The following is a 27749-nucleotide window of genomic DNA, read 5'->3' as shown; positions in this document are numbered from 1 at the left end:
AAATATTTATTTTTTAGTTGTAGGTGGACACACAATATCTTTATTTCATTTTTATATGGTGCTGAGGATTAAACCCAGTGCCTCACATGTGCTAGGCAAGCACTCTACCACTGAGGCACAACCCCAGCCCCCCTTTTCATTAGTTTTGAGACAGGGTCTTTGCTAAGTTGCTGAAGCTGGCTTCCAACTTGTGACCCTCATGCCTTAGCCTCATGAGTCACTGGGATTACAGGCATGTGCCACCACACCTGGCTCCAAGGTATTTTATTTGAACCTACCTAACCAGATCCCTAATTGTTGGTAGTAAGAGTGATAGTTACCTCTCCAGTTAAATATTTCAGGGCACACTTGGCTTCCAGAATTGTAGCAATATTCTCCCAACGTTGTTTTGGCCTGTCTTCACTTTCTGCATCCAGTAGCTTCTGCTGTAGGTCAGCAATCTGAGCGCTCCTTCACAAACAGAAACAGTTTTGTTGTGAATAGCTTCAATACCAGGAAGAATAAGAACTCTGAGTAGAAACTTTAAAGTGGTTTATGAATGGAGATATCAGTTAAATAATGACTGAGTCATCTGGTTAGAATTTTACATAGTACCTAAAAATTGGTTACAAATGGACTCCAGGAGATTATCCAAATGGTTTTTATTTTATTAAATACTGGTTGAAATAAATAGGTCATATATACTGAGACTTGGAAAGATATATTATGGTTAGGCCTGTATTATAGTAGACTGACTGACTCAATACTATGACTTTGTCATGAAGCCCTATAAATTTGGACTATGTAACAATAGTCCACCCATGGAAGGAAGAGATTCAGGTTGGAGACCTGAAGGAAAATCTCACAAGAATAGGTAGGTGTTCTTTGCTGGAATCAAATACCAAATTGATACCCATGGCTGGTATTATAGGAAATTATTGTTTATTTTGGTACTGGGAGCACCAGGGGGCACTTTACCACTGAGCCACATCCTTAGTCCTTTTTATTTTTTATTTTGATACAGCATCTCACTAAGTTGCTGAGGCTGGCCCTGAACTTGCAATTTTCCTGCCTCAGTCTCCAAAGTTGCTAGGATTATAGGCATGCACCATCATTTCCTACAATGAGAGATTATTTTAAAATGCCTTCCACAGGACTGAGAAGTTTCTATGACTAGATACCCTAACCCTGGTTAGAAATTCCAGATACTTTCCAATCAAGTATGGCCTAGAAGAAATTCTATATAATATTTCAGTTTTATTAATAACTTCCTTTTCAAATATGCTGTTTCCAGTGAGAGGGAGAATACCAGCATGTGCTTAACTTGTGATACTATGTTAGATTCCTATAAGGAAGATGGGACAAAAGTAATCTAAGATGGTTTTTCTCATATTTGGTGGTCTCAAGACCCCATTCATTAAAAAAAAAACACATTGAGAACTTCTAGAAATTCTGTTCATATAGGATACACCTATAGTTATTTATGGTATAAATTCAAACTGAGATGAATTTAAATATTAAATTCACTTAAAATTTAAAAAATCATTACATATAAACATTTTAGGAGAAATAGCTGTATTTTTCAAGATTTAGTGAGAAGAGTAAGATTATTTTCCATTTTCACAGATCTCTGTATAATTTAGTAGAAGACAAGTGGATTTTCACATCTCCCTCTACTCAATCTTTTGTGACATGTTGTTCCAGTTGATGTAAATAGAGACACTCTAACCTTACATGGATATGTAGTTTGAAAAGGGAGATGTATTTTGGTAGCCTTTTCAGATAATTGTGGATACAAGTAGTAGTTTCATAAAAGTTAGTTACAAGTGGAATCTAAAACTATTATTATTTTACTTTTATTTTTAAAAATTAAATTCATTTTCAGCTGCTACATAAAACATGAAATCTATACATATTAATGGGGTACCATGTGATGATATGATAATGCATATATTATATAATAATTAATTCAGGTTACACATAACTATTACTTCAAACACCTGTAATTTTTTATAGTGAAATCTTTCAAAATCCTGTCTTCCAGCTTTTTGAAATGTATAGTACATTATTGTTACCTGAAGCCATCCTACTGTGCAATTGTACACCAGAGCTTCTTGCTTCTATCTAACTATAATTTAATATCCATTGATCAAGTGAAACTATTATTAACTAATTTTTTATATTCTTATATATTAAAATCCATATGGTAGCTGGGCATGGTGGCACACACCTGTAATCCCAATGACTTAGGAGGCTGAGGCAGGAGGATCTTAAATTTGAGGCCAGTCTCAGCAATTTAGTGAGATCCCATGTCAAAGTAAAATATAAAAAGGATGGGATGTAGCTCAGTAATAAATCATCAATGTCCAGTATCAAAAGAAATCTATATGATGAGTTATTTTTTTTCTTGTGAATTCCCAGGACATAAAATATTTCCATACATGTATAGGAATGTGTGTTTAAACATATATAAATTTAGATATAGTCAGTCTCAAGAGTCAGGGCAGATATCCTTGGACAAAATTTGCACTTGAAAACAATATACATATTGTTAAAAAATTGAAGATTGGGTTGTCCTTGAACAGTTTTGATTGTCTTCAGGGAAAGCCTGAAGCAGATACTTTATAGCAAGTAATGGTGTGGGAGAGAAGAAAGTGGAGATGGGTTTAAGTTGGCCTGGCCAGAGCACAATCAAGTTGCCAATGCCTGTGTTCTGTTTCCATGTGGTGAGAGCCAAATTAAAGATTCCTATTTGAGACAGTGTGGGACAAAAGTCTAGTTAGAGTCTTTGGAGAAGACTCCAACATTTAAGAGGAAATTTGATTTCATGGCTCAGTGCTGCTGTTGAGGACAAAAATCAGAAACAAATAAGCAGATTATAAGCAATCAATGCAAAAAATATTTATTCATTTTAGGCCAGTATTTACATAGATGTTAATTGGTTTGGAATGGCTTGAAATGTAAATGGATATAGATGAATTATAATAAAGTATCATATTTTGGTAGGCCAAACAAACAAACAAATCCCATTAATCTCTCAGTAGGAATGGATATTTTACCCATTTACTTTAACATGTTATTTTGACAATATTAATCCACTGAGTCATGCAGATCCTCTGAATGTTAATACGTTTCATTATATAATATATTTGTTAGTATCACTACTGGTCTTACCAGAAAAGTTTTGCTTAAAAGCTCAAATTTTATCTTCAGTAACACATACTGTCAGTTGTTTTTCTGATAGGCTCCCTCCATTCATTATTGAGAGCATCTCTGCCAAGTAACCAAGTCTGAATAACCATGGTTTGTCTCTGTCAGTTGTTCTTTCAAGTACACATGATGTGCCATGAAAAATAGGCCTATTGATCTCAAACCTCAAATAGCTCAGTGCTTTTCTTGAGATGACTATCACAATCAGCATGCAGCAGAAGTGCTTCCTGTTTTGTTATATAGATAATTAAAAAGATGCAAACTCAAGGGTCAAGATTTGATAAAATTAACAATTTTACCTGATTTTATCAAAAGTCATGCTTAAAGTAAGAATGACTTTTTAAACAAATTTAAACTGGTAGTGTGTAGAGGTGCTGTGTAGAACGACTACTTGTTCAGATTGGTGCCAATGCTTTCATTAAGTCTAAGGTATCAGTAATTTTTTTGCCATATTGCTTTTCTACTATTAGTGCAAATATCAACATGGTAAAAATAGCAAATAATGCTTTACTATTATTATGAAAATAGTTTTGCCCACTTAGATTCCCTAAAAGGGTATGAGAGATCTTCAGACCACACTTTGAAAACCCTGATTCTCGAAGTCCTTTCCTTCAACAAATTCACAAACTCTCTTTAGATTGAAAAAAAACCTAATAAACATAAGACAAATATTAAACACAAAGATATATCATTTTCACTGCATAACTGAGTATTGTAAGTTCTGAAAGGGTTTAGAGAAAAAGACTAGTGAAGGATGAAGAGTCAGGCTAGGCTTCTGGAATTGGTAGGGGAGAACATTTCAGTCATTATCTACATACACCTTCCTTTCCTTGTCTTCTTTGTCAATTCATGTCCCGTATCTATTTCAAAATTTAGTTTAAGTCTCATCATCTTTAGGAAAATATCCTTGATTAAACTCACCTCTGTCTAATTCCTTTTATGTTATACCTACCCTACATTTATATAATCATTTACTTATGCATATGGAGGAAAATGTTTTATAACCAGCATTTAAAAAGAAACAGTCCTGATTTGTAATTTCTGCCTCTTTCTGTTGTGTAAATAGACTTCAACATAGAAATTATAACCTATCAAGAATTTTCCACATTCCAGAAATCATTTTTTAATATTTTTAGTTGTTGATGTACCTTTATTATTTATTTATTTATATGTGGAGCTGAGGATCAATCAAATCCAGTGCCTCACACATTCCAGGCAAGTGCTCTGCCACAATCCCAGCTCCTCCAGAAATCTTAACAAATGATTCAAGCACATGACTGGGAGTAATTACATGATTTCTACTTTACAACAAAGATAATGTCATCTATTCTGACATCTACATCTATTCATCTACACTGCATCCAGTGTAGCCCAAAGCAGAAACTCAAATTGTTGAATGACTTATAGATGTTTCCAAAGATAAACAACTAGTATATCTAGCTAAAATCAAATAAATGATCTCCAAAGTCTTTTGGACAAGAACATTTCCTGTTTTTTGTACTGGGGATTGAACCTAGGGCACTTAACCCCTGAGCCACATCCCCAGCTATTTTTTTATATTTTGTTTTGAGTTGCTTAGAGCTTCACTAAGTTGCTAAGTTAAGTTGCTTAACTTTGCTAAGTTGCTTTGAACTTGTGATCCTCTTACCTCAGCCTCCTGAGCTGCTGGAATTATAGACATGTGCAACCACACCCAGCTAAATTTTCTTTACTTTGTTTATTTATTTATAATGTGGTACTAGGGATTGAACCCAGTAACTCACACATGCTGAGTAAACACTCTACTACTGAGCCACAACCCAACCCATAAAATTCTAGTATTTTAAGACACTATAAAATCTGTATTCCTTCCAGATTTCATAAACTGCTTAAGAGACAATAAGATTGATTGGAAAGGCTATGTAGCATAATTTCTGGTCTTCGACTCAAGAGGGAATAAAGAGAATATTCATTGAGTACTTTTAAGATGCCACATTCTGTATCATACACTTTATTTACTAATCTCACTTAATGCTCATGCTAACCTTACTTATGCATTATATACAGTATAGCTATTTTGCTGTTTTCCTCCTATGCTATTTCTCTTTTATGATAATTCCTGGGGTTTCTCTAAAATTCTGTTCTTAGTTATACATTTCAGATACTACTACATCAAAAATTGTAGTGTACTGCAAACAGTATGGGCTTTGGAATTAGATAAGAGAGGGTTTTGAATCCTAGCTCTGTTGTATGCTAGTAATATCTTTAGCAAATTTCTTAAGATCTTTGAACTTCATTTTAGATTTCTAGAGTGATAAGAATGATATTTACCTCATAGGATATCCAAGGGACTGAATGAGAAAATTTATCTATCATGTCTAGTACAGCATCTGGTTCAATGTACTGTTACTGTCTCTTGTTTTCCAACCATCACAAAGCTTTTGAATCTCTGGGTTGATAGGTTCTTATTTTTGATTCTAGGGATAAATTTTTATGTCTTGGAGATAGTCTTGTTACCTGAGTTCCATTTCAGTCTCCAGACTTTCAATCTGCTTTGTAATAGAATCCTCTGACTCTGAAACTTGACCACGTGTTTCAGCAAGTGAAAATGTGCGCCTCTGTAAAGAAGAATAGTAGGTATGAGGGAGAAGTTCTAAAAGGAAAAATAATTCTCCAAAGCCATGAGGATTTCTTGGGAATGCATAATCTGATTATTGAGAACATTTTTTTCTTAAGGGCACTTACCCGGAGTTTAAGAGGAGGATTCTCCCCAGATTCCTTTTTTTCTTTGAGTTGAGCCACATCCTGAGCTAGGATCTTTCTATCTTCAAGAAGGTCATTTAGATGGCGTTTGGCTTCCTCAGTACTGACCATAACCTCAATTTCATTTCCAAGCCAATTCTAGAAGAAAAATCAGTGACGTCTTGGTTAGGGATGAGGAATCACTGATCCATGGGCAAGATTCAGTTCCAGATTTAATTTCATTTGGACAGAGCTCAAGTGACAGAGCTCAAAGTAACTAGAAGTGAGATTTCTATTTCTATTACCTACATTTCACCAACAACACTTGTATGTCTCAAAGGGCATTAACAGCAATACCCCAAAAGATCTCAAGAAAGAGGCTTTCTACAGAAAGCATTTTCCCAGATAGCCTAGTATTTCTATTGTCCTGTCTTTACTTTCTAATTTTCTCCTAAACATTTATTCTTTGCCTTTAACTACTCATAATATAGAATTGAAGACAATTTATCTGTCTAATCTATCTTTACTCTTACAGTACTGGGGATTAAACCCAGGGATGCTTTACCACTGAGCACCCCACTTTTTTTGGTACCAGGAATTGAACCCAGGGGTGTTTAACCACCGAGTCACATCCCCAGACATTTTTATTTTATTTTATTTATTTATTTTACTTTGTGACAGGGTCTTGCTAAGTTCCTTAGGGACTTGCTAAGTTGCTGAGGCTGATCTCAAACTTGTGATCCTCCTGCCTCAGTCTCCCACGTCATTGGCATTACAAGTATGCACCACCATGCAAGGCCCTTATAATTTTTTTTTAAATTTTAAGACAGGATCTCACTAAGTTAATAAGGTTTGCCATGAACTTGCAATCCTCCTGTCTCAGTCTTTCACATTGTTGGGATTTCAGGAGTCTGCCACCACACCTGACTCTAGTATCTATTCCATTTAATAATAGATATATAGTCTTACTTTTAAAGTACATTAAGGGGAATTTAAAGAAAGAAAATATAACTTGCTAAAATCACTTTTTTATTACTTATATTTTGAGACAGGGTCTTGCTCTACTGTCCACTCTTAAGTGATAATCTCAGCCAGCTTCGGAAGTAGCTGGGACTACAGGCACATACCACCACACCTGGTTCCTTAGTCACTTTTGTAAAACAGTAACCTTGGGGGTAGGGGTTGTGGTTCCGTGGTAGAGTGCTTGCCTAGCATGTATGAGGCATTGGGTTTGATTCTCAGCACCACATATAAATAAATAAATAAAATAAAGGTCCATCTACAACTAATAAATATTTTAAAAAATAAGTAACCTTAGGGGCTGAAGTGTATATCAGTGAAACAGCATCCTTAGTATGCACAAAGCTATGCATTTAATCTCCAGCATCAAAAAAACCCAAAACAAAACAAACAGTACATATTCCTGAGAACATTTCCATCTTTGATGAAGATATACCATGCTAATCATAATCAAATTAAGCTGGCGTGGCCACATTAATATCAAATAAAGTAGGATTCTTATGAAATAATACTATCAGGGATTAAAATGATCATTTCATCATGACAAAGGAATCAATTTTTCAAAAGAGAACTTAATCCTTAATGTTTATGTATCTAATAACTAAGCACCCAAATCTGTGAAATAAAACCACATATAAATCAACAAAGAAGATAACAGAAGCAACTATATGCTGCCTATAAAAAACATATTTTTAAAGTGAAGATACAAATAAGTTAAAATTAAAGGGGTAAAAAATACAAACCTTAACACTAGTCAAAAGTAGGCTGAAAGGGTTTATTAATATCAGAAAAAATAGATTTAGAATAAAGAATATTATCAGAGATAACAAAGTTCATTTTATAATAGTGAGGGGGTCAAGTAATCCTAAATGTCTATGCCCCTAATAATAGATCTCCAGTTTTGAGTATCTCATATAATTTATTGAATCCTGTATTGGAAACACAAAACAAAATGACTGTATAGATACAGGAGCTAAACATGGGTGTTCTGTAGGCATGATGGAATATGAAAATATAAAACAACATCCAAAAAATGTTGGCAAGAGAGTACATATAGAGGGGTCATTTACATTTGTGATCACACAGCTATCTGAAAGCTGAAGCTTGCTGCTGCTGCCTAGTATCATAAAGAATATCCCACCGGAGCACTGCCTAGCATGCATGAGGCCCTTAGTTCAATCCCCAGTACTACAAAACAGAAAAGTATCCTACTGTGTATCTCTAGCACCCTGAAAGTTAAAATCCAAAATTCAAAGTAGTTTCTACTGAATATATATCATTTTCATACAACCGAAAAATAAAGACTCCTAAGCTGAGTCAGGAACTGGGTTATATTGCTGAATTCAACAAGACATAAAAAGAACAATATATCATGATCAAATGGAGTTTATCCAAGAAATTCAAGGCTGATACACATTTGAACATCATTCAAAATAATTCACCAAATCAAAGAATTAGAGACAAAATGTATTTGGCATGATTTAATGATTCATGGGGGCTGGTGGTATAGTGGTATAGTTTGCCTAGCATGTGTGAGACCCAGGGTTCTATCTCCAGCACAATGAAAAAAAATCCGTTCATGATAAAATTTGCAGCAGACCAATAATAGATAAGAATTTCCTTAAAGGGCATCTGTGAAAAATCTATAGCTAACATCATACATTATGGTAAGAGACTGAATGCTTTCACCCTAAGATTAGGAAGAAGAGAAGCATGTCTACTCTCACTACACCTATTCAACATTATCCTGAAGGTCCTAGCAGGTGCAACCAGGCAAGCAAAATAATTAAAAGGCATACAGATTAGAAAGGAAGAAATAAAACTGCATTTACAAATGACATGATTGTCTACATGGAAAATCTCAAAAAACCTATGAAAATGATAACAGAGTAATAAGTCATAGATAAAAGTTAAAATATAAAAATGAATTGTATTTCTATATACCAGCATTGAGCAGCTTGATAAACAATTGGGCAGTTTCTTATGAAGTGAAGTATACACTTACCATATAACCCAGCATTCATACTCTTAGGTATTTACCCATGTGAAATGACTACCAATATTTACAGAGACCTGTGAGGTTTTTAATAGCAGATTTATTAATGTGATGATCAATTTTAAGTATCAAATTGACTGGATTAAGTTATACCTAGAGAAGAGGTAAAGCATTATTTTGGCGAATGTCTGTGAAGATGTTTCTATAGGAAACTGGTACGTGAGTAGCTGAACTAAGTAAGATCCACACTCAAAATGGGTAAGCACCATCCAATTGGCTAGTGTCTCAGACAGGAAAAAAAAAGGCAGGGAAGAAACATTTCCTCTCTCTCTCTCTCCTGGAGGTGAGATACTCTTTTCCTTACTTTGGACATGAGGACTCCAGGCTCTGTGATCATTAACCATGGATTGAGAAGTTACACTACTGGCTTCCCTAATTCTGAGGCATTCAGACTTGGATGGAATCATGCTACAGGCATTCTTGAGTTTCCAGCTTGCAGATGATGAACTGTTGTGAAACTTCTTAGCCTCCATAATCATGTAAGCCAATTCCCCCAATAAATCCCCTCTCACATGTCTATAGCTAGCCTATTTGTTTTGTGTTTCTGGAAAACCCTAATACAATTTATATTTGTCAAAAAATGGGGGAAAAAATGAACAAACTGTGGTACATCCATACACTGGAATACTACTCAGTAAAGCAAATAAAATGTCACAAAGTACTGATACAAATAACATCACGGATGAATCTCAGATGCATTATACTAAGTGAAAGAAGCCATATTATGTTTCTATTTATGATGCTCATATGAGGGGAAATAATAATTACAGTGTTTGCTAAGGGCCAGGAATATAGAAGTTGACTACAAAGAAGAAGAGAAGTTGTTTGGGGGATGTCTGTTCTATATTTTGGTGGTAGTGGTGGTTACACAATGGCACATGTTGTCAAAACTCACAGATCTGTACAACAAAAATTTTACTGTGTGTCAGTTATGCCTTAATAAAAAATAAGGGAAAAATCAGTGCCACTAACAGACTAAAAACAAATGAACCATAAGATCATTTTAATGATACAGAAAATGTCTCTAAAAATCCAATCACTTATTTATGATTAAAACTTTAGCAAACCAGGAATATTTAGGAACTCCTTTAACCTGACAATGGACATATAAAAACCTATAGCTAATATCTTACTTAATGGTGAAAGATTAAATGCTTTTTCCCTAAGATTGGGAACAAATTAAGGGTGTCCCCTTTCACCTATTCTATCTGATATTGTATTGGAGGTTTTAGCAAGTGCAATAAGCATGAAAAGCACACAGATGGAAAAGAAAAAATAAAATTGCTCCTTTTTGCAGATGAAATGCTTGTTTAAGTAGAAAATCCTAAGAACTCTACAAAAAAGGTCTCAACAGTTGTGTCCAAACAATGGAAAATGAAAATAAAAAATATGATTTACAATATAAATATATGAAAGATTTTGGGATATGTTTGATAAAAGATGTATGACATTTTACACCAAAAACTAAAATACTGCTGAGAAAGTAAAAACCTAAATAATTGAAAGATGTACCACAAAAGACTCAATATTCTCATGATGTCAACTCTCAAATTTTATTTATTACTAATCAAAATCTTAGAAGGTTTTATTTGTAGAAATTGACAAACTGATTCAAAATTTATATGGAAATTCAGAGGACCTAGTTCTCCCCAAAATAATAACTTTGGGGGACTTATACTACCTGAACCCAGGACTTATTGTAAAGGACTGTATTAAAATATTTTGGTATTGGCATAAAAGTAAGCATGTAGATAAACGGAACAGAAATATTTGTATGGACATTTAATTTCAGCAGAGATATTATGTTAAACTGAATCATATATCATGTAAAACTTAAAAATATACAACTTCTAGAAGAAAACTTAGGAGGAAACCTTAGTGACCATGGTTTTGGCTAAGATTTCTTTTTAAATTTTTTTGTAGGTACTGGGGACTGAACCCAGGGGTACTCTATCATTGAACTGCATTCCCAGCCCTTTCAAATTTTTATTTTGAGACAGGGTCTTGCTGTTGCTGAGGCTGGCCTCCAACTTTCAATCCTCATACCTCAGCCTCTGAGGGGGATTATAAGTATGCATGAAAATTCCTTGCTAAAAATTCTTATATAGGGGCTGGGGTTGTGGCTTAGTAGTAGAGTGCTTGCTTAGCATGTGCGAGGCCCTGGGTTCGATCCTCAGCACCACATAAAAATAAATAAAATAAAGGTATTAAAAAACTGAAATACTTAAAAAGCTATGCTATTTGAAAGACACTGTTCCAAAATGAAAAAGTAAGTCACAGCCTGGGAGAAAATAAAAAGCATGGAAGCCTTCTGTTGGATATATCTTAAATATATAAAGAATTCTAGCTTTGTAACAGGAAAAAAAGATAAATAATCCTATTTTTAAAATGGGGAAAATATTTGGACAGATACTTCCCAAATAAAATAGAGGCAATTAAACACATGAAAATATGCTTAGCATCATAAGTTATTATAAAAATGAAAATGAAAACCACAATGAGATACCACCATTCACCTACTAGAACAGCTACAAATTTGAAAGATTGACCACACATGTACATAAATGTTCAGTGGTAGAGCACTTGCTAGCATGTACAAGGCCTAGGTTCAAACCCCAGCATGAGAAAAAATGAGTAAAAAAAAATGATTGACCTTTCACTGTGGGATTGTACATATGTGTGTGGGGGAGGGGGAGGGGGGAGGTGGTTTTAAAAAAGAAAAGATTGACAAGCATGGTGGTGCATGTCTGTAATCCCAGAGAGTGGGAAGGCTGAGGCAGGAAGATTTCAAGCTCAAAGCCAGCTGTAACAACTTAGTGAGGCACTTAGCAACTCAGCAATATTTGCAATATTCCTCAAGAATATTGCAAAAACCCTGTCTCTAAATAAAATACAAAAACAAGCTGGGGAACTGCTGCCTACATGGCTACCGCCTTTGCTGCCTTTGATTCAGCTGCTGCCAGCCTGAGGTCACCTGGAGGTCTTCTTTCTGAGTGCTGTGCTGCCACAGAAGAAACTGCTGCCCTAGATGCAACTGAAGCCGACATTGCTGCTGAACCCTAGAGATCATCTGGTGACGCTGCCCCCACAGCTGCAGTTGCAGCTGCCACTACTACTGACGTGCTGCCTGATAACCACCGCCACTGCCGCTGCCGCTGCCACCACAGCCTACAGGACTTCTTCAGGGGAGACTCCAGGTTTGGTTGCATATGGCTGAACCCATTTTAGGACACCAGCCAGGGCCTGGGGCCTGGGTGCCAGCAAGTTTACCACCACAAGAGCCTCTGTCTGGGGACTCCAGCTGGGACCTGCAGGTCCAGTGTAAAGTGCCTGCAGGTTTGGAGGAGCCTGGGGTCTTCCTGCTGAGAGTGCTGGTGGCCCTTGTCTTGCTGCTGCATCTCGGGGTTGCTCCTTTGCATGAGTATATCCCTGGTGTTCTCTCTGCAAGTAGGAGCAGCATTGAGATCTTGGGACTGCAGCATGGCTGATCCTGAGGTATCTGAAGCCCAAATCGGTGGGATAGAGATTGGGTTTGTGAGGGCTGATCTGGGTTTGGTGATCCAGAGGGACATCAGAGACAGGGCTGAGAAACTGTTGAACACTGACAGAGATAGTTCAATTTTTCAGCAAGATTTATTTTATCTTTTGATTCACTAATCTCTCCACCATATTTGGAACAGGATGTTTTTTATGCATCAGTGTGTGGAGGACAATGATATATGAATGGTGTTTTGCATTTTTATTATATTCTTACATCTTTAATTTTTTTCTCTTTGTTCATATTCTTCCTCTCTTTTGTCTATTTTCTTTCCAATTTTTCTCCAACCAACAGCCATTCTCTTTCGGCTCCTCTTCCATTCTTCCCATGAATTTTTACTTGTAGCTTCTCTCTTCCTCCCTCGAGAATATTGCATACTGCATTACCTCTATTTTCCCATCTACCATTTGAAATTGTAAATCATTTTAACAAATATTCTGTTTGTACTATAGATAGTTATTGAACTCATCATTTTAGTTTAATATGGGAAAGCAGTAGATGCCTTAGTGGGAGCTATTAGGTTTAAAGCTATATATTGTGTATGCTGTAAGGCGAAGCACTGGAACCCTTCAAGGACACTATAGGTCTATAGGGTAGAATTTATCCTGCCTTAGATCCATACTTTTAGATGGGAAAACACACTAACAACATGGAAAAAAAACAAAGGTATAAAGCACCCTAAACAAACCAAGATGTTTCAACAACAGAAGCCACTGATAACACAGTAGAAAAAAGAGTTCAAGAAGGATTTCAGATTGTATATAGTTAAATTGACAGGTGAGGTAAAGGACAGATAAGGAGTAAAATCAAAGAAAAAATACAGGAAGTGAAAGACTACTTCAATAAAGAGTTAGAGATTGTGAAAAAAAAGCAGAAATCCTTGAAATGAAGGAATCAGTAAGCTAAATTATAAATTCAATAGAAAGTATCACTAACAGACTAGACCACTTGGAAGACAGGACTTCAGACAATGAACACAAAATATATAATATATTGAAAGTAGAGTTGAAAATGTGGAGAAGATGGTAAGAAGCCATGAATAGAACATCCAAGAATTATGGGATAACATGAAAAGACTAAATTTAAGAGTTATGGAAATAGATGAAGGAGCAGAGATACAAACCAAAGGAATGCACAATCTTTTCAATAAAATAATAGTAGAAAATTCCCAAAACCTAAAGAATGGGATGGAAAATCAAATACAAGAGGCTTACAAGACCCCAAATATGTAAAATTATAGCAGAACCACACCAAGACACATTATAATGAGAATGGCTAACACAGAGAATAAAGACAAAATCTTAAAGGCAGTGAGAGAAAAAAAAATCAAATTACATAATGGGGGAAATCAATTCTGATCTCAACTGATTTTTCAGCCTAGACCCTCAAAGCTAGGAGGTCATGGAATAAAAATTTCAAGCTCTGAAAGAAAACGGATGCCAACCAAGAATTTTATATCCAGCAAAATTAAGTTTCAGATTTGAAGATGAAATCAAAACATTCCATGATAAACGAAAATTAAAATAAATTACAACTAGAAAGCCTACAGTACAGAGCATTCTCAACAAAATATTTCATGAGGATGAAGTAAAAAAAAAAGTGAAAACCAGCAAAGGAAGGATCTACACTAAAGGGACATTCAACCAAATGAGAAACTAAGACAAATCAAAAACCATAAATAAATCAATCAAATTGACAGGGAATACAAATCATATCTCAAAAATAACCTTGAATATTAATGGCCTAAACTCATCAATCAAAAGACATAGACTGGCAGACTGCATTAAAAGCAAGTCCCAACAATATGCTGTCTTCCAGAGACTCACCTCATGGGCAAAGACATCCACAGGCAGAAGGTGAAAGGATGAGAAAAAAACATATCACTCATATGGATTCTGTAAACAAGCAGGGGTTTCCATTCTCATTTCAGATAAAGTAGACTTCAACCCAAAATTAATCAGAAGAGACAAAGGAGGACATTTCATACATCTTAACGGAAATATATATAAGCAGGACATAACAATTATAAATATTTATGCACCAAATAATGGAGCATCTATATACTTCAAACAAACCCTGCCGAATTTCAAGAGTCAGATAGACCACAATACAATAATACTGGGTGACTTTAACACATCTCTGTCACTACTGAACAGATCTTCCAAACAAAAACTAAATAAGGAAACTATAGAACTAAATAATATAATCAATAATTTAGACTTAACAGACATATATAGAATATTTCATCCATCAATGAGCAAATATACTTTCTTCTTAGCAGCACATGGCTCCTTCTTTAAAGTAGACCATATTTTATGCCACAAATCAACTCTTAGTAAATACAAAAAAACAGAGATAATACCCTGCATTCTATCAGACCACAATGGAATGAAATTCAGAAATCAATGATAAAAATAAAAAATAGAAGCCACTGTAACAAATGGAGACTAAATAATACACAATTGAATGATGAATGGATAGTAAAAGAAATCAAGGATGAAATTATAAATTAAACCAAAATCAGAAGATAGGAAATAATTAAAATTAGAGCTGAAATTAATGAAATCAAAACAAAAGAAACAATTGAAAAAAATTACAAAACATAAAATTTGTTCTTTGAAAAAATAAATAAAATTGACAGAGTCTTAGCCATGCTAACAAAGAGAAAGAGAGAGAAAACTCAAATTACTAAAATACAAGATGAAAAAGGAAATATCACAATGGACCTGTCTGAAATACAGATGATAATTAGAAACTATTTTGAAAATTTATACTCAAATAAATAGAAAATATTGAAGACATCAACAAATTTCTAGAGACATATGACCTACCCAAATTGAAGGAGGAGGTCATACATGCTTTAAACAGATCAATTTCAAATAATGAAATAGAAAATACCATCAAAAGCCTACCAACAAAGAAAAGCCCAGGACCAGATGAATTCTCAGCCAAGTTCTACAAGACTTACAAAGAAGAATTAACCAATACTCCTCAAAGTATTCCATGAAATAGAAAAGGAAGGAACCCTTCCAAACTCATTGTATGAGGTTAATATCACCCTGATACCAAAACCAGACAAAGATACATCAAGAAAAAAAAAACTTCAGACCAATATCCCTGATGAACATAGATGCAAAAATTCTCAATAAAATTCTGGTAAATTGCATACAAAAACATATTAAAAGATAGTGCACCACGATCAAGTGGGATTCATCCCAGGGATGCAGGGTTGGTTCAACATATGGAAATCAATACATGCAATTCATCATATTAATAGACTTAAAAACAAGAATCATATATGATCATCTCAATAGATGGAGAAAAGGCATTTGAAAAAAATAGAGCACACCTTTATGTTCAAAACACTAAAAACCTAAGGATAGTAGGAACATACCTCAACATTGTAAAAGCTATGGGCAGCATCATTCTAAATAGAGAAAAATTGAAAGCATTCCCGTTAAAAACTGGAATAAAACAAGGATGTCCTCTTTCATCACTTCTATTCAATTAGATAAAAGAAAGAAATTAAAGGGATAGGTAAAGAAGAACTCAAACTATTACTATTTGCTGGTAACATGATTGTATATCTAGAAGATCCAAAAAATTCGACCAGAAAACTTCTAGAATTAATAAATGAATTCAGTAAAGTAGCTAGATATAAAATCAACACCCATAAATCAAACACGTTCCTATACATCAGTGATGAATCCACTGAAAGAGAAATTAGGAAAACTACTCCATTCAAAATAACCTCAACCCCCCCCCAAAAAAAAAACATCTGGGAATCAATCTAACAAAAGAGGTAAAAGATCTCTACAATGAAAACTACAGAACACTAAAGAAAGAAATTGAAAAAAACCTCAGAAGATGGAAAGAGTGCCCATGCTCCTAGATAGGTAGAATTAATATTGTCAAAATGGCCATACTACCAAAAGTATTATACTGATTTAATGCAATTCCTATTAAAATACCAATGTCATTCTTCATCGAAATAGAAAAAGCAATGATGAAATTGATCTGGAAAAATAAGAGACCCAGAATAGCTAAAGCAATCCTTAGCAAGAAAAGTGAAGCAGGAGGCATCACAATACCAGACTTTAAACTATACTATAGAGCTATGGTAACAAAAAATGGCATGGTATTGGCACCAAAATAGACTTGTAGACCAATGGTACAGAACAGAGAACACAGAGACAAACCCATAAATATGGTTATCTCATACTAGACAAGGGTGCCAAAAACATTCACTGGAGAAAAGATAGCCTATTTAGCAAATGGTGCTGGCAAAACTGGAAATCCATATGTAGCACAATGAAATTAAACCTCTCTCTCTCACTCTGCACAAAAATCAACTCAAAGTGGATCAAAGACTTAGGCACTGGAACAGACACCCTGTGCCTATAGAAGAAAAAAACAGGACCAAATCTTCACCACCTCAGCCTAGGATCTGACTTCCTTAGCAAGACTTCTAAAGCGCAAGAAGTAAAATCAAGAATGAATAATTGGGATGGATTCAAATTAAAGTTTCTTCTCAGCAAAGGAAACAACTAATAATGTGAGGAGAGAGCCTACAGATTGGGAGAAAATCTTTACTACATGCACCTCCAATAAAGCATTAATCTTTAGGATATTTAAATAACTCAAAAAACTTAACACCAAAGAAACAAATAACCCAATCAATAAATGGGCTAAGGAACTGAACAGACACTTCACAGAAGAAGAAATACAATTGATCAACAAATATATGAAAAAGTGTTCAACATCTCTAGCAATTAGAGAAACGCAAATCAAAACTACTTTCATCTCACGCCTATCAGAATGGCAATCATCAAGAATACAGGCCACAATAAATGTTGGCAAGGATGTGGTGAAAAAAGTACACTCATACTGCAAATTGTTGGAAAGCAGTATGGAGATTCCTCAGAAAATTGGGAATGGAGCCACCATTTGACCCAGCTATCTCACTCCTTGGTTTATACCCAAAGGACGTAAAATCAGCATACTATAGTGACACAGCCACATCAATGTTTATAGCAGTTCAATTCACAATAGCTACACTATGGAATCAACCTAGGTGTCCTTCAATAGATGAATGGATAAAGAAAATGTGGTATATATACTCAATGGAATATTACTCAGCTTTAAAAAAAGAGTAAAATTATGGCATTTGCCAGTAAATGGTTGGAGTTGGAGAATATCATGCTAAGTGAAATAAGCCAATACCACAAAACCAAAGGCTGAATATTTTCTCTAATATGTGGATACTAATTCACAATAAAGCAGAGGGCACTAGGGAAGAATAGTGTTACCTTAGATTAGGTAGAGGCAAGTGATGGGAGGGGTGGGGAGGGGACGTGGAGATAGGAAAGATAGTAGAATGAAACAGACATTATTACTGTATGTATATATGTGACTACATGACCAATATGATTCTGAAACACGTACACTCAGAAAAATGAGAAATTATCATCTGTCCTCCCAGCCTCACAGAATTGGGAGAAGGAAGGTTGGGGGGTGTGGAAAAAAATAAAAGGAAAAGTCCTTGCACCATGTAGAGCAGCGCCCCCCTCCCCCCTGCCCTGGCACTGCAGCCAGCCGGGGACCTCCCAGTCTGCGGCCATGAATGTGAGCGGTGAGGGCGAGAGCTTTCTGGGCTCCATGCAAATTCCAGGCAGCACAACCGTGCTGGTTGAACTGACTCCAGACATCCACATCCGTGGCATCTGCAAGCAGCAGTTTAACAACCTAGATGCCTTTGTAGCTCACAAGCAGAGCAGCTGCCAGCTGACCAGCGTGGTGGGAATGGCCCCTGGCACAGTCCAGTTTGTATCCGAGGAAACAGTGCCTGCCACCCAGACTCAGACCACCACCAGAACAATCACTTCAGAGACCCAGAAGATCACAGACTAAGAAAACAGAAAAGTCCATCCCTGCCCTCCATTGCATCCACTCTGCCAAAACAAACTACAGACAGGTAAAAAATTTAAATGTACAAAGTGAAGCTGGGCACAGTGGCACATGCCTGTAATCCCAGCGGCCCAGGAGCCTGAGGCAGGAAGATCCCAAGTTCAAAGCCAACCTCAGCAACTTAGCAAGGCCCTAAGCAACTCAGCAAGACCTTATCTCAAAATAAAATTAAAAAAGGCAAACAAATGAGAGATTATATATCTCATCTATGTATGATATATCAACGTGCATAAATGCATTCTACTGTCATGTATAACTAATTAAAACAAATAAAAAAATTTTAAAAAGGGCTGGAGACTTGGCTCAGTGGATCAATCCCTGGTACCAAAAATAAATAAATAAATGATTGACCATACTAAGTATTGGTGAGAATGCGAGCAATTAGAACCCTCATACATTGGTAGAAGGAATGTAAAATGATACAACAATTTGGTGGTTGCTTAAAAACTAAAACAATTTGGCAGTTACTTAAAAACTAAAACAGGGGCTGGGGTTATGGCTCAGCGGTAGGGTGCTCATCTCACATGTGCAAGGCCTTGGGTTTGATCCTCAGCACCACATAAAAATAAATAAATAAAATAAAGTTAAAAAAAAAACTAGAACATACACTTACCATATCAGAAAGCAATACTAGTCATAAATATTTACCCCAATGAAATAAAAGCACACATGTCCACATGAAGACTTGTACATAAATGCTAATATTTCTAATAGCCCCAAACTGAAAACAAATATCCATCAACAGGTGAATAGATGAACAAATTATGGTGTATCCATAAAATGAACAGGATACCACTCAATAATAAAAGTAACAATGATACATGTAATTTCATAGGTGACTCTGAATAATGCTGAATAAAAGCCAGAAAAAAATGCATAATGTATTGTCTCATTTTTACAAAATTGTAAAAAATAAAAACAAATCTATAATGACAGAATCAGATTAATTGGGGATTCCAGGCAATCATTGCCTGGACTGGGGAGTGGGGTGTGCCAGGGATGGAAAGAAAAAAAATTGGGGGCGATAGTGGACATTGTCACTAACTTGATTATGGTAATGATTTCCCAGGTGCAGACATGCATCAAAACTCACCAATTTGTACATTTTAAATATGTACAATTTATTGAATGTCAAGCATGCCTCAATAAATTTGTTAAAAAAATAACTGAACCTCAATATGGTCCTTAACAACAGTTCGAAGATATTAATGTTTTAGGCAATAAGGCATTCAGGTAGAACTTCAAATTTGATACTATTTATTTCTAAATCCAAAGAAAACCAGTTCCCACTTTTTCTTATCCCCAGTATACATGAGAAATGGTAGTTCAAACTGTCCATACCTTCACTCGAGCTGCAACACCTTCCATTCCACGGCTCTGAGTCTCTTTCCGCTTATCTGCAACCTCTCGCTGCTTTTGGAGAGCATCCTTAAGACGCTTGTTGGCAGCTGCTGCCTAAATAAAAATGGCACATAATTATGTTGAATGAAGGGTAATAAGAAGAACATTTTCCAGCATATATTCAGTATATTGGTAAAGAAAAAAGTTCTAGGTTTGAATTCCTATAGGTACCAGGTTTATAAATCTCCATGGATATAAAATTGATAAATAGCTACTCTGTTAGTGCACAGGGGAGGAATATATTTCAAGGCAGTTATACAGACTGGAAATGTCATATATCAATATTACTGTGTTTTTTGGAAAGAGGACCAATTAGGAAAAAAATCCTTATTTGCATAATAGCATTTTCCATCAGAGTTTAATCTGCTCAGTTTATAACATAAAAAAGAGATCAAGATTTAGGAATTACTGGTCAAGATTAATGACCCTGGTTTCTTAGGACATTGGCTCTTTTTAAGGATACTATTTTGCCAGCATCTAAGCTTGAGGACTACAGTACATTTTACCCAGCAGACTTGATTTTCTTACTTACCTCCTCAGTTTTACGTCTGAGCACATTGGACTGTTTCTGGAAGTTTCTTTCAAGTTTGAGCAGTTCATATTGCCTCTTACGGTCCTGGTAAGAAAAATGTCAGATCTTAATTCCTGTTCAGGTAGGTAAAAGAATATCTTGTAATGTAACTAAGATGTTATTCAAGACATCCTTGATATGTAGGCTAAATTCAATAATACAGTGAACTACTTTTATTTTCTCTTATCAGAGTTAAGAACCAGTAGTTCTAGCTGGGCATGGTGGTACACGCCTGTAATACAAGCTATTTAGGAGGCTGAGGAAGGAGGATCACAAGCTTGAGGCCAGCCTCAGCAACTTAGCAAGATCCTATCTCAAAATTAAAATTTTAGAAAGGCTGGGGTACTTGTAGCTCAATGGTAGAGCGCCTTTGGGTCCTATCCTGAATACTGAAACAAACAAACAAAACCCTGTTAGTTCTATAAATCATATTTGTATATACAGCAGAGGTGTTTTCCCCCCACTTTATTGCTCTATATTCAAATTCTTGAAGTCTCTGTCTTAAGTCAATTATTGGAAATAATATCATAGAATGTGAGACCTGGAAAGAATCTTAAAGATCATCTATCTAATAAACTTTCTCTTCCACGTAGGTAGTTATTGATTGACAGAGCTGGGACTCACTATTAGTTCATCCATCATAAAACCCAGTGGAAGAAAGCCCATCATATAGCTAATCACCTATAAAATTAAGGTAACCTGAAGTTAAAGAAGAGGTTTTCATTCCAGAACAAAACCAGCTTATTACTTAATATGTCATCTCTACTCAGAGATTAAAGATCAAAAAGAACAAGAAATATTATTGGATATTGCCTGCTTCAATTGACCACACAATATTTAACTGCTTTGATTTATTGACCCCTTCCCTATTTTATTAATCCACTAAGCTCATTCTGGCTTCCTTTGTTTCTTATCCAATCTGCATGGTGTAGTGAGTCATTCTAGTCATGTCTTTGCCAGCCTACTAGAACAATTCATTTCATTCAATCCAAATACTATTTATACATTAGGCATGGGGATATGGAGATTAACCTTGCATGGTTACTATTCTTATAAAGACTATTAGATAATATAAACAACTTATAATTATAATAAAATATAACGTGTGTTGATATAAGACAAGGGAAACAGCCAGAAGACCAAAGTAATCCAGTGAAAAGAGAAAACCCAACACTCTTCTTACCACCAAACTTGTTGAAAGAGAGATCTATGTTTAATGCTTCCACTTGTCATTATTATTTGTTCCATATCCCCTTAGAGATAGTTCCTACCATTATCCTGAACTCTACTTATTACAGCTAGTGGTCTATTTAGAGTGCCTATCTTCTTTGACTTCTCTCAGAATCATTAGCACTCCCTATAACTGTCACACAGCATCCTAATTCTATTCAACCTTACAAATTTTAGCACCTTCGTTTATACATGAAATAAAAAGAGTCTCAGCATTCTTTTTCTATATTTTCTCCATCTCCCTGGTCTCATTACTCATGTGATTTCAATTTTCTTATCTATGTAAGACAACTCCTTTACCACTAAAACCAGCCCAATTTGTCCCTTGAACTCGGCTAACATTATTCTTTTAGGTCTCTCCATCCCACAGATTAGTCTCCGAAAACCAGCTCCATCACTTCAAACTAGCTGTTTCCTCTGATTTTTTAGTCACTCAAAAGCATGGAGTAATTTTTGGTGTTCTTCTTACTGTTTAGTTTCTTTGAAAGTCAGGTTTTGTATTTATTAACATCAAAATCATTCAACAAACATTAATTGAGTGCTTAATCTATGCCAATCACTGAACAATAATTGGGAACAAGCCACTGGGAATACACTGGGAATACAAAATAAAGATCCTTGCCAACGTGGAGTAAACATTCCTGTACAATGTAAACTGGTAGATGCTTTATAGACATGCCTGCAAAAAAGTTTTATTAAAATATAATTCACGTGTCATACAATTCACTCATTTAAAACATAAGATTCAATGTTCTTTGGCATATTTACAGAGTTGATATAACAAACATCACAGTCAATTTTAGAACATTTTTCATTTTGTGACTTGCTTCTTCTGCTTAGCATATTTTTAAGGTTCACCCATGTTGTAGCATTTATCAGTGCTTTCTTTTTATGATTGAATAATATTCTACTGTATAGACATACAACATTTCATTTATCCATCTATCAGGTGATAGTAGGTTTCCTTCATTTTTGGCTATTATGAATACTCTTTTCTGAACATCTGTGTATAAGATTTTTAATGGACATATGATTCCATATCTCTTGGGCAGACAGAATTAAGAGTGGGAGGGCCTAAACAACTTAGTGAGACCCTGTCTCAAAATAAAAATAGTTAAGCACCCCTGAGTTTAATCCCTGGTTGTCCCCCCCACAAAAAAAAAGAAAAGAAAAAGAAAACAATTCCATTTATAATAGCATCAATATGAATAAAATACTTGGAAATAACTTAGCAAAAAAAAAGTGTAAAATTTGTACACCGAGAACTACAGAACATTGAATTAATTAAAGAAAACCTAGGGGTTACAGCTGTAGGTCAGTGGTCAAGCGCTTGCCTCACAAGTGTGAGGCACTGAGTTCGAACCTCAGCACCACATAAAAATAAAGATACTGTGTGTTCATCTACAGCTAAATAAATATTTAAAAAAGAAAACCTAAATAAATAAAAAAATAGTTCATGTTCATGGATGGAAAGACTTAATATTCTAAAGATGGAATATCCTTCAGATGGACTTGCAGATTTAATACATTCCCAATCAAAAGCGCATCTGGATTCTTCAAAGAAATCCATAAGCTGATCCTGAAATTCAAATGGAAATGCAAGGGACCCAGAATAATCAAAGCAATTAAAGGGAAGAATAAATTTTGAGATGTTACATTCCTTGAATTTAAAACTTTCTGCAGAGCTACAGTAATTAAGACTGTGTGGTACAGTGTAAGGATAGGTATAGAACAGTGGAATAGAAATGAGAATCTAGAAATAAATTCATACACTGATGGCCAACTGGATTTTCAACACTGTTGGGAAGAACAATTCAGTAAGGAAAGAATAGCCTTTTCAACAAATGGTGCTGAAATAACTGGATATTCATGTGCAAAATAATAAAGTTCTAACTTGCCTCACATTATATACAAAATTAAAATATACCAAAATCTAAGTGTAAGAGCTACAACTACAAATCTCTCAGAAAAAAGAATTTGTGATTTTGAATTAGACATTTTTTTCAGATATGATTCCTAAAGCACAAACAGCCAGAGAAAAAATTACATTCGGCAAAATTAAAATCTTGTGCACTGTAGACATCGTGAAAGTGAACAGTCAATCCACAGCATGGTAGAAAATATTTACAAATCATTTTGCTCTCAGGGTCTGGTATCCAGAACATATAAAGAACTCTTACAACTCAGTAATAAAGATAACCCACGTTTAAAATGAGTGAAGCAATAAGCACACAAAAAGGTGCTCAATGTCATTTGCCATCAGGGAAATGCAAATCAAAACCACAACAAGATTCCATTTCACACCCACAATAATAACTATTGGCAAGAATGTCAAGAGGTTGAAAATTTTATGCATTGCTGGTGGGTTGAGAAAATGGTACAGCTGCTTTGCCAAACAGTTTGGCAGTACTAAATAAATATAGAGGTACCATGTGATCCAATAATTCTTGGCAACAGTGTTAAAAATCAATTGGCCATCAACGTGTGAGTTTATTTCTAGATTCTCATTTCTATTCTACTGAGGCTGGCTTTGAAACTGCAATCCTTCTGCCTCAGCCTCCCAAGATGCTGGGATTATAGTCATATACCACTGGGCCTAGCATGGAATTGTTTTTTTTTTTTAAATTTTAACTTCAAATAGATTTTCTTACATTGATTTTGTATCATGCAAATTTGCAGAACCTTAGTTCTAATGGACATTTAGTGAATTCTCTGGATTGTCTACGAACATGAATGTGTCATCTGCAAACAGAGATAGTTTTGCTGGCTCCAGGGAAATATTGAATAGAACCTCCAGGGAAATGTTAAACAGAAGTGGCAAGAGCAGATATCCTTGTCTTGCTCCAGATATCAGGGGGAAATTTTTCTGTCTTTCATCATTAAGTATAATGCTAGCAGTGGTTTTTTTCAAATATAACCTTTATCAGGTTTATGAAGGAATATATCCTTCTATTCCTAGTTTCTTGAGTAAAAGTTTTTATAATGAAAGTGTGTTGGATTTTTCCATATGCTCCTTCTTCTGAGAGGATCATGTGGTTCTTGTCTTTTGTTCTACTGATATTATTTCCAGATGTTATATAAGACTTCTTGCATTTATCACATAAACTTCACCTGGTCACAGTGTATCATCTTGTACCCGTGTTGCTGCAATCAATTTGCTAGTGTGTGTGTGTGTATACACAAACATACATATACACACACCTATATTTATAAGAAATACTTACTGGTCTGTAGTTTTCTCGTGAAGTCTTTTTTCTGACACCAGGGTAACACTAGCCTCACAGAATGAGTGGGAAGATTTCCTTTTGCTTCTATTTTTTTGGAGGACTGTCTTAAAAATCAGTATTATTCCTTATTTAAATGTTTGATAGTACTTACCTGTGAAGGCGTCTGGGCCTCAGGTTTTCTTTGCAGAATTTATTTTTGTATTTATTTAATTTGTTCTTTGTAGTTATACATGACATTAGAATGTATTTTGACATATCACACATACATGGAGTATAACTTCCCATACATGATGGGGAGTTACACTGATTGTGTATTCATACATGAACATAGGAAAGTTATGTCAGATTCATTCCACTGTCTTTTCCATTCCTATCCCCCTCCCCCAATTCCTCCTATCCAATCAGGTGAACTTCTATTCCCACCCTCACCTCTGCCTATTGTGAGTCAGCATTCACCTATCAAAGACAACATTCCTACTTTGTTTTTTTTTGGGGGGGGATTGGCTTATTTCACTTAGCATGATAGATAGCCTCCAGTTCCATCCATTTACCAGCAAATACCATAATTTCATTCTTCATTATGGCTGAATAATATTCCATTGTGTAAATATACCACATTTTCTGCTGAAGGGCATCCAGGTTAGTCCCATAGCTTAGCTGTTGTGAATTGAGCTGCTATATACATTCATGTGGCCATATCATATAGAATGCTGATTTTAAGTCCTTTGGGTATATGCTGAGAAGTGGAAAAACTGGGTCAAATGGAGGCTCCATTCCAAGTTTTCTGAGGAATCTCCATACTGCTTTCTATAGTAGTTGTACCAATTAGTAGTCCCACCAGCAATGTATGAGTGTACCTTTTTCCCCACATCCTTGCACATTTATTGATTATTCTCGATGATTGCCATTCTCAATGGAGTGAGATGAAATCTCAGTAGTTTTAATTTGCATTTCTTGAAATGCTAGTGATGTTGAACATTTTTTCATATATTTGTTGACCATTCATATTTCTTCTTCTGTGAGGTGTCTGTTTAGTTCCTTTGCCCGTTTATTGATTGGATTCTTTGTTTTTTGGGTGTCAAGTTTTTATATACCCTGGACATTAATGCTTGGTCTGAGGTGGAGATGGAAAATATTTTATCCCAGTCTGTAGGTTCTCTCTTTATGTTCTTGTTTCCTTTGCTGTGAAGAAGCTTTCTAGTTTGATTCCATCCCATGATTGATTATTTTCTTTTTTTGGTACTAGGGATTAAACCCAGGGGCATTTAACCACTGAGACCCATCCCCAGCCCTTTATTTAGAAACAAGATCTTGCTGACTTGCTTAGGGCTTCGCTAAATTGCTGAGGCTGGCTTTAAATTTGTGATTCTCCTGTCTCAGCCTCTCAAGCCACTAAGATTACACGAGTGAGCCACTGTATCTGGCTCCATTTATTGATTCATGATTTTACTCCTTGTACTTTAGGAGTCTTGTTGAGGAATTTGGTTTTCTAAACTGACATGATAGAGGTTTGGCCTACTTTTTCCTTCTACAGGTGCAGGGTCTCTGGCCTAATGCCTAGGTCCTTAATCCACTTTTTTTTTTTTGAGTTTTGTGCAGGGTGAGAGATAGGGATTAAATTTCATTCTACTATGTATGGATTTACAGTTTTCCCAGCACCATTTGTTGAAGAGGCTATCTTTTCTCCAATGTATGTTTACGGTACCTTTGTCTAGAATGAGTTTTGATAGGTTGCCTTTGTTTTTATTAATCTCAAAGCATTTTCTAATTTCCCTGTGATATCTTTTTATTTATTTATCACTGTGTTATAATTCCTCAAATTTGTGAATTTCCCAAATTTCTTTCACTATTGACTCCTAATTTCATTCCCATGTGATTGGAGAATAAACGTTGTATTGTTTTAATTCTTTTAAATGTATTCAAGGTATGTTTTATGGCTTAGCATATGGTCTGTCCTGGAGAACATTCTATGTGCACTTCAGATGAACATAAGTCCTATTGTTAAATGGAATATTCTACAGATGTCTGTTAGGTCTAGTTTATAGTCTAGTCTAGTATCCAAACTACAGATTGAACTTTTTACAAATATAGATGTGAAATCCTAGGTTATAGCATTACTGAAGACACTGATACCCTTGACCATCATATGCCTAGTTGAACCATACATTATTGAAGGTGGGGCATTAGAGACTCCAGATACTAGTGTTGGTTTCTGCTCAATTATGTCAGTATTTGCTTCATACATTTTGAGGCTCTATTGTTAGGTGTCTATGTATATTCACACAGAAATGTACCACATAATGACATTTTGGCCAATGATAGATTATACATATGGTGGTAGTTCTACAGATTATAAAGGAGCTGAAAAATTACTATCAAGTGACATCATAATGCAGCACATTACTCACATGTGTACAGTGTAAACTTACTACACTGCCAATCATATAAAAATATAACAAAACTATGTAAAGTATATTAGTCTTGATAATGATAATAAATGAATATATTATTGGTTTATATATATACCATACCATGCTTTTTAAAGTATATTAGTCTTGATAATGATAATAAATGAATATATTATTGGTTTTTATATATACCATACCATGCTTTTTATCATTATGTTAGAGTACACTTCTATTCATAAAAAAAGTATGGAGCCTCACACACTTTGTCTTTATTGTTTTTTGATTGACCTATGCCATCAAGGTTTGTGTAAGTATATGTATAGTCTGATGTTTGAAGAATGATGAAATCACCCAATGATGCATTGTTCAGAATGTATCCCCATTGTTGAGTTACACACAATAAAAACCGTTATATATTCCT

At 35.2% G+C, this 27749-nt stretch overlaps 1 protein-coding gene across 3 annotated transcripts in view; it reads right to left on the bottom strand.

The window, feature by feature from the left end:
• Kif4a (kinesin family member 4A) overlaps positions 1-27749 on the bottom strand; it is a 124457-nt gene that overhangs the window by 16965 nt on the left and 79743 nt on the right. For all 3 annotated transcript variants that reach the window (XM_040282037.2, XM_005339985.4, XM_078034656.1), the window contains 5 exons: positions 20425-20508; positions 19833-19946; positions 5914-6069; positions 5686-5786; positions 321-450 (listed from right to left, as the gene is read on the bottom strand). In XM_040282037.2, coding sequence (XP_040137971.2) covers positions 321-450; positions 5686-5786; positions 5914-6069; positions 19833-19946; positions 20425-20508 — 585 coding nt within the window. The remainder of the gene's footprint in view (positions 1-320; positions 451-5685; positions 5787-5913; positions 6070-19832; positions 19947-20424; positions 20509-27749) is intronic.

The sequence above is a fragment of the Ictidomys tridecemlineatus genome, chromosome X (genome assembly GCF_052094955.1).
Source record: "Ictidomys tridecemlineatus isolate mIctTri1 chromosome X, mIctTri1.hap1, whole genome shotgun sequence".
Lineage (NCBI taxonomy): Eukaryota > Metazoa > Chordata > Mammalia > Rodentia > Sciuridae > Ictidomys > Ictidomys tridecemlineatus.
Note: the sequence above shows the minus strand (reverse complement) of the source record. Positions and strands in the feature narration are given on the sequence as shown.